Here is an 8218-nt window from a genome sequence, read left to right on the forward strand (position 1 = left end):
TGGTAGAGGTGATGGTGGAGGTGGAGGTGGAGGTGGAGGTGGTGATGGTGGTGGAGGTGGAGATGATGGTGGAGGTGGTGGAGATGGTAGAGGTGGAGGTGGAGGTGATGGTGGAGGTGGAGGTAGTGGAGGTGATGGTGGAGGTGGTGAAGGTGGTGATGGTGGTGGTGATGGTGGAGGTGGAGATGGAGGTTGTGGTAGTGGTGGAGGTGGAGGTGGTGGTGATGGTGGAGGTGGAGGTAATGATGGAATTGGTGGTGGTAGAAGTGGTGGTGGTGTTAGTGGAGGTAGTGGAGGTGGTGGAGGTGGTGGAGGTGGCTGTGCTCGTGGTGGTGGCAGCGGTGGTAAAAGAATAACCATTGACAGTGTCTGTGTCCTAGCAGCTGTACAACAATGGAGGAATTGAGGTTTCAGTTCTAGATTTTGAAGACCCTCTTGGTGTCCAGGAGAAATGGGTCACATTACAGATGGCAGGACCCTTTGACCTTGTGGTGAGGGACAACAAAAGACACATCCATGTTTCCTTCTCCTGTGCCCCCAGCATGGGCATAGGAGTCATGTGAAGGCTGGGCACAGAGTTGCATATTTGGAGCCCCAGCACTGAGAAAATTGAGGCAGGAAGAGTGTGAGTAGGAGGCTAGCCTGGGCTATGCAGTGATGTTTCCAAGAAAACAAAATAAAACAAAAGAAAGATAAGGGCAGAAAAGAGGTGTGTTTGGCCTCGGTTGCCCCCAACTCAAACATGATGAAACACAGTCTTCTAGAGATGCCCTTGAAAAGTTGGCTGAGAAAACTCTGACACCTCATGTTGGGTGTGAACGGCCTCATGCCTAAGTGGTCCGTGCTCAGAGCATCTGAGGAAAATGTCACAAACGTTACAAACTTAGGTTTCTTAGGGACTTAAAAGACTTCCTTTGCTTTTATTGTTGCTAGCTGTTTCTGGAGGGGCTCCCAACCATTGGAATGTTTTCTCTGTGCTTACTGGAGACAGGGGGAGAGTGCTGGACGTTTTTATTAAACTTGGAATTCACGAAGTCAGGCTTAGAAGTTAAAATAAAAGCATTCCCTACACAAAGATAATAAAGCTGCCTTTGCTGTCCCCTGACAGACATTCCTTCTTCCTGTCTCTCTCTCTTGATGAAGGTTCACACTCCACAGTCCAGCTTCACCTGAAACTCAAAGCATAACCCTTGCTGGCTTTGAACTCACAGCAACCCTTTGCAGCCTCCTGAGGGCAGGGATGACAGGCGTGGGCCACTCAGGCTTCCTTCCAGAAGTTTTATAGATTTGTTTACTCATTTATCTTCAGCTTACTTGGGATTTATTCTTGTGATAAGTGTGGAGTCCAATTTAGAAAGAAAATTCCTTTGAACCCCACTGGAGGATTAATTGTGTCCCTAAGTGATCTCTATGCGCCTGCAGTTACTGGAATATCTCTGTGGGTGCTGTTCTGTCTCCTCGGCAGTTTGATGAAATTTGTGCCTTAGTCTGAACGTGTTTTGGATTTTTCTTTTTATTGGGATGTTTGCAATGCATGGAGTTATCTTGGGCACCGGACCTTTCCCAGTTAGCATCTGCTATCAACTTGGCATGGCCTAGAATTACCTGAGTTGAGTTTTGGTTGAGGGATTGCCTCCTTCAGAGGGTCCTGTGGGCAGGCTAGTGTGGCATTCTTGATTACTAATTGACGCAGGATGGGGTACAGGCCACGGTGGGTGATACCATCGTCCCTACAAGGGGTCTTGGACTGTATGAGAAAACTGTCTGAGCAGAAGCTAGGGAGCTAGTCAGTAAGCAGAAATAATCCCTTGATTTCTGCTTTGAGTCTTTGCCCTCACTTCCCTCAATCAAGACCTGGGAGTGAAGGCCAAATAAACCTTCTTTTCCTCCCCAAGTTGTTTATCGCAACAACAGAAACCACACTAAGACTGGACACAAGAAAACATGAAATTCATTAATGTTTTCTAAATAACACACATGCATGTTCCAAGAAAAATTTAGACAGTGGTTTTAGTACACCTATGTATTGACTGAGTCTTGTCACCTATAGGATCTTCCACTAAAGACTGCAGTTAATGTTCTAAGTTTTAGTTTTTAAAACATTTCAGATTAGGAGTGCTCAACTTTTATTATAACTATCATACATTTAGGAAGCCTTGACATCTAATAAGATAAATTTGCTTCTTCCCTAACACTGCCCTTTTTATTTCCTCAGTTGGACCCTATTTGTAACCTATTTGTAGCCATATATATATATATATATATATATATATATATATATATATATTTATAATGTAACTCTTAGAATCCGGTTGCTAAGTTCTATATCAAACAAATGGATAGAAACAAGAAACTTGTTGGGAATTCAGCTAAATTTGCATTAGATATATCTGAGAACTAATGACTTCATTAGTCTTTTGACATGAAAACGGCCTATCTTTCCTCTTATTTGACCTTTTAAAATGTCTTTCAATTAAGCTTTAGACTTTTCTCTAAAAACAAAAAGAAAGAAAGAAAATCTGTGTGGACTGGTTTCTGACTCCTGCAGCCACCCAACGACACGAGGCTAACTCCATTTGGCAATGCAAATTACCAACTTAAGCCAAATGGAAAATTAGGTTTTTTGTTTGTTTGTTTGCTTGCTTGCTTGTATTTTTTTTTCTATAAAGCTTCCTAGATCTTTCAAAAGATTTCATTGGGAGTAAAAAAAGAAGATGGATTAATTCTTGGGATTCATTTTACAGACCAACCCCGGCCTCAAATTCCTAAATATCCTCCCACCTCTGCCTCCAACTTTTGGGACTACAGTCATATGCTACCAAGCCCAGCTATAAAGAAAGAAAAGATTTAAATATCGATTTCTATCTTGTTATTTATACCTCTCCTGGCTTCCCTGTTAGATCAGACATCTGGCTTTGCCTGATCACAGTCATCTTTCTCAAACCTTGCATAAGAAAACAGCCACACAGCCATTATTCAACGAATACCTACCTATCCCCTAAGGTAACCACGATGACCTGCCTATTAATATCTTCATTTCAAAACTTAAAGGCTGCTACATAAAGTCACATGTGAACGAAATTTAAGGACTAAAGCAAACATGGAGAATGAGACTTCCAGATGTCAGACCTTAGTGAAAACAGGAAGAAGACAGCCCATGGTGGCTCCATCAGGTCGGCAGAGATACGAAGTCGGACTGTGAACCTGAGAGGAGAGACACATGGATCAGATTTTCGATGTATAAATCTCTTAAAAGATGGGCTAAAGAAACCTTTCATGATGGGGATTGCTCCACTTGAATGAACCGAGTGTATGAAGGTAGCACCATACATCACCCGCGAGTCTTCTCTTACAGCACAGACATTGTTCTGCTCCCTCATTCCACATCTGTTACTCCTCTCTGTTCAAAAGGATATTGGAGGCAAGAGTTCCCCGCGTCCTGGGGGAATCTGAGAGCTTTTAAATGCTATTACCAAATGGATTTCTGTGTGTGGGACTTCCACAGGGGTCTGTTTAGAAGTTCTCACAGATGCTATATTTTATTTTAAAATACAGTCTGGATTCATTGAATCAAAAGGATAAATGATTGGCAATGAAGGGAATAGTAAATTAAGGAAACATCTGCCGATCTTATTTTTCATGTGAACACTTTCAATAATGGAGAATGGAAAATATGGGGGAAAGAAATGAAACTCACTGACTGATGTATCAGAAGCTCGACGCCCTGAAAAGATTACTGAATAGCATTCATCTCAGGAGAAGGAAAAGGTTCCAGAATTGTGAATGGAAAATAAAAAGTAGTGAATGACAATTTTTGTGTGCGTTAAATTGCTTACTTGCAAATAAACTGAATTTATTCACTTGTAAACCGATAGTGATCTGATACTATGTGTCTTAATACACCCCGGGCACTACAGTGCTGTGAAGATACTACAGCCGTGACAGACCTTATTCACTGAAAGAACTTTTATTGGCTTGTCATTTGGGAGGTCCGTGTCTCACTTTTCACAGTCTTTGACATCCAAAGACTATATAGACATTCTATATCTATGACAGATATCGTTTTAATGTCATATGAAGACCAGCTCATAGACTTCATACCACCAAGGAGAGACCGCTGGCAGTACAGTCTCTATTCTGCAGACGAAGAAATTAGGCCCAGAGATGTTATGCTGTTTGCTCAAAAGTCCCTTTAGTAAGAGCTGGGATTTGAACCCAGGCTCTCTGACTCCCAAGTGTTAAACTTTCTGTCTCATTGCCTGCCAGGAAGAAATGATGGGTACCTTCATTTCACATCAGCAAACTAGGGCATAGAACTCAGTGTTCCTGTAGAAATAACATGTGAAACACACTGTGCACATGCGAGTTAGTGCTTGCGTCTATATGTCAACGTCTATATGTCTTATTGTTCTGAATTTCAAAGTACGTTCAGCTGTGTTAAGAAGTATCTTAGGGGGGCTGGAGAGATGGCTCAGCGGTTAAGAGCATTGCCTGCTCTTCCAAAGGTCCTGAGTTCAATTCCCGGCAACCACATGGTGGCTCACAACCATCTATAATGACATCTGGTGCCCTCTTCTGGCCTGCAGGCATACACACAGACAGAACACTGTATACATAATAGGTAAATAAATAAATATATATATTTTTTTTAAAAAAGAAGTATCTTAGGTTCTCCCCCAGGACTAGTCTGTAAGCTGGGAAGGAATGGGGCTGGTGTCTTCTCTCTACTGTGAAGTGTCTAGCACAGTGCTTAGCATCAGACAATTTTGTAGACGTAAGTCACAAACGATGCCACAGCAGTTTGGAATTATAATTAACAGGGTAGTATTTATTTAAAGGGGAAAAAAAACTTACAGATCACCGTCAGCCCTCTGTACGACCAGGAAGGGAGTCTAGCCGCCAGCCGAGCAGGAAGTGAAGAGAGCGAGAGAAGGAAGTGGCCGCTTTTTTAAAGGGAGAGAGACCACGCCCCAATGGGCGGGTATCTCAGCGGCTATAGGCTGGAGGAGCGGAAGGACCTCCCGCAACACAATTTCATGTCAAAATTTAGAAGTCAACCTCTTGAACAAAAACTACCCATGGATTTGATCAGAGATAGTTTTCCAAACGTGACCCTGGTTCAGTGGTTTGAAGGAACTGTTTACTGTATCTGCCATTTCTGGGTTATTTATCCTTGTTGATTCTTCTCAAGTTTATGAACACAAATGCCTTTCCTCTATTGATTTCATCTTCTACATGTTACAAAGTATGAATGGCTTGCAGTAGTTACTGTAATGATTATGGGTAATATTATGGGTAATAAAAGCCAATGGAAAACATGGGGATTCACATGAGACAATTCTCTTCCTAGGGATAGATGCACCTACCAAGAGTGTCAGAAAAGCCTTCTACAAGTGTTGCACTTAAAGATTTATGTCACATCAATTATTTAGATACATTTTATTTTTTTTAAATAATCATCCTGATGGTGTTTGCAAATTCAGCTCACTACAGTTACTTTCCAGCTGTCTTGCGCTGACCTTAAGCCAGTATTTTAAAACAGCATAGTGAAGTCAAAGAATTGGAATTGTCTTTTTCTAAGCCATACTGTTTGGCCTTCAGAGGCTGAAGAGGCTGAAAGAGTTCCTGTTGGTGTGTGAACTTTCCTGGTCTCTCTAGGTAAGCAAATGAAACGGGCTAACTGGATGAACGGACAGAGAGTCCACAGAGAGCTAAGGCAGATACCATTATCCTCTCAGGGCTATATGAACGTAGGTGTTGATGTACTGTGTACTTTTGATTACAGACTCTTCTTCATGAAGTAAAATGAGACCATTAGCCATGGGGTTTCCTTCCTTCGACCACTGTTTTTACTCAGAAAATACTTCAAGGGAGTGTGTCAGTTAGAACTGAAAACTACTCCTAAAACAATTCAACCTGCTCCCGAACTCAGCTCCTTGCAGGCTGGAGGCACAATTACCTGTTGCACAGGCACAGATAAGGGCTGAATCACAGCTGTGGTCACTCCTGTCTTGGGGGATGAGGATCCTATCGTCAAGGAAACGGAAGTTGTTTTCTTTTGAGCTCTGAAAAATGAAGAATCAGGTGTTAATTAGTTTTTTTTAATCAGCAATTTTTCTTTAAGATAATCTTACTAAAAGCCCACCTCTCTTCCCCCCCCCGCCCCTCTCATTTTCCCTTTTTTGTAGACTCAGTCTGTATCTATTAAAATTTGTTTCAGAAGTCGGAATTTGTTAAAACAGATAGCTGAAAGAGTTACATGGTCAGGGTCAGTGCATAGACAGAATAGATTGTAATAAACACACAGATGAAAGAAAAGTAGCCAGAGGCATCTTACACTTATAAAAAGTTTTAAGGTATTATCTTTAAAAAATCTCAAGAGAAAATAAAAACAGGGAAAGCTCTCCAGTCTTTATCAGTAGGCAAATATTTGACATCTTTATGGTTAGGGTCCTATAGTTGACTCGGTTTTAGTGTTTATTTTAGGGCTAGCAGCTGTCCTTTGTGCTGGCTTCTAATTTTGTTGAGAGGAGCTTGGAATTTTTGTCTTCGTGCTCAGGGTTTTAGTGTGGTGGAAGGGAAGGATTTAGAGGAGTCAAGTTCCAGGCTCATGTTGGCCTAGAGGGTGTAGGTCTTGATTTGAATTCTAAGTTAAATCAGGACAGGCAAAGTGGACACAGCAGAAGCTCATTTAATATCTGTGACTCTCTGGGGCTGAATGGACCTGACTATATAGAGCCAAACTATATATGACTATTTTATTATTGCAATAGTCTTACAATACAGTAAAGTAATGCATTAATGTATAAGGATCTAATCAGGGGGATTGGTTTTTATTGCATAGAATTGTTACGTATTTACTAGGAAATTGAAACACTTGTTAGCACATCTCAGCATTAATGGAGCTCTCTCCCAAACTCAGGTAGACTTGAATATGCTTTGGCAAAATGAAGGGGACAGTGACATTTCATTAGTAACCTACGTCTCTGCAGGGATAAGCAAATTCTGGCCTTTTCAGATATAACATCTAACTAGCAAAAGATTTTTACATGAAAGAAAACCACTTTCTGGCCTAAATAAGAAATTGCTGATCCTCATTCACACCTTCGCAGTAGCCTAACTGGTTTTACCTTCAATGTGACCGGTCTTGTTGGTCCACTGGCTGCCTCCAAAGCTAACACAGCGGCTGGCTCGATTTTGGCGTACTCATGATAAAATACAGACTCCCACCATTTCAGCTCACGCGACGTCAAAAATCGTGTCCCAATGGCAAGCACTTGATCTCGGACGGACATGGCTTGACCTCTCCCAGCCCAGCACACCTGGCTTCAAACCCCAGCAGCTGCCACCCTTCCTTGTCACAGGGACTAGCAGGGGACTCAAAGACACTCACTGTGGCATAGCTCCAGCTTTTGATAGGAAAGGTAAGCTCTCACTGTCAGAATCCGTTGAACTGGCTCCTAGGAAGACATTAAAAATCACGACACAGTTAGGACACGGGGGGCGGTATCAGCATCTGGAAGAATTCCGAATAATAATGGTCTTCATCTGGAAATAGTAACATACCAAGTCTCATTTGTGCTACAGATACCCATGGAAATCGAGGCCGATTCGGTGTTGAATCACTTTTTATTGTTTCTTCAGAAAATAATCTTTTAAAAGTGCTATTAATAGCTTGCTTGAGACCACTGTGCTTGCCATGCCGGGTTAATTATTAGCTCCGCTTTTATCACTTTGGCCATCTTGGCCATCCTTTCACGTGGCTGGAAAGCTATGAGACAAATGTGTCTTTGTGGAAAAATGCCCATGGTTTTAACCTTTAACTCTGGGAGATCGCGTGGTAGAGGCTGCTGATGTCTTCACTAATCAGACGTAGCCTCCTGACTCTTTGTCTGTGTGTGATAATGGCTTCACTACTGAATTAATACACTCTCTGATTTTGGAACACATCCTCCCAAACTCATCTCGTTCCTGAATTAAGGGTCAACTTGTTTTATTTTCAGGTATTGGTAAACTGTACTTGACTTTTAAAAAATTTGTTTTGTGTGAGTGTGAGTGTTGTGGTCCATGCACATGAGTGTGTGTGTGTGTGTGTGTGTGTGTGTGTGTGTGTGTGTGTGTGCGCATTCATGTCCATGAGTGAGTGTAGAGACCAGAGATGGATGCTGTGTGCATTTATGTCCATGAGCGTGTGTGGAGTGTGGAGACCAGAGATGGA

At 42.0% G+C, this 8218-nt stretch overlaps 1 protein-coding gene across 2 annotated transcripts in view; it reads right to left on the reverse strand.

The window, feature by feature from the left end:
* Palld (palladin, cytoskeletal associated protein) overlaps positions 1-8218 on the reverse strand; it is a 389783-nt gene that overhangs the window by 203430 nt on the left and 178135 nt on the right. Inside the window, exons 4-6 of one of the 2 annotated variants that reach the window (XM_026777380.1) lie at positions 7394-7460; positions 5960-6065; positions 3130-3204 (exon numbers count right to left, since the gene is read on the reverse strand). In XM_026777380.1, the coding sequence (XP_026633181.1) occupies positions 3130-3204; positions 5960-6065; positions 7394-7460 (248 nt within the window). Of the gene's footprint in view, positions 1-3129; positions 3205-5959; positions 6066-7393; positions 7461-8218 lie in introns of those variants that run through there. The other variant, XM_026777381.1, reaches the window with a different exon arrangement.

The sequence above is a fragment of the Microtus ochrogaster genome, unplaced genomic scaffold (genome assembly GCF_000317375.1).
Source record: "Microtus ochrogaster isolate Prairie Vole_2 unplaced genomic scaffold, MicOch1.0 UNK61, whole genome shotgun sequence".
NCBI classification, from domain to species: Eukaryota; Metazoa; Chordata; class Mammalia; order Rodentia; family Cricetidae; genus Microtus; species Microtus ochrogaster.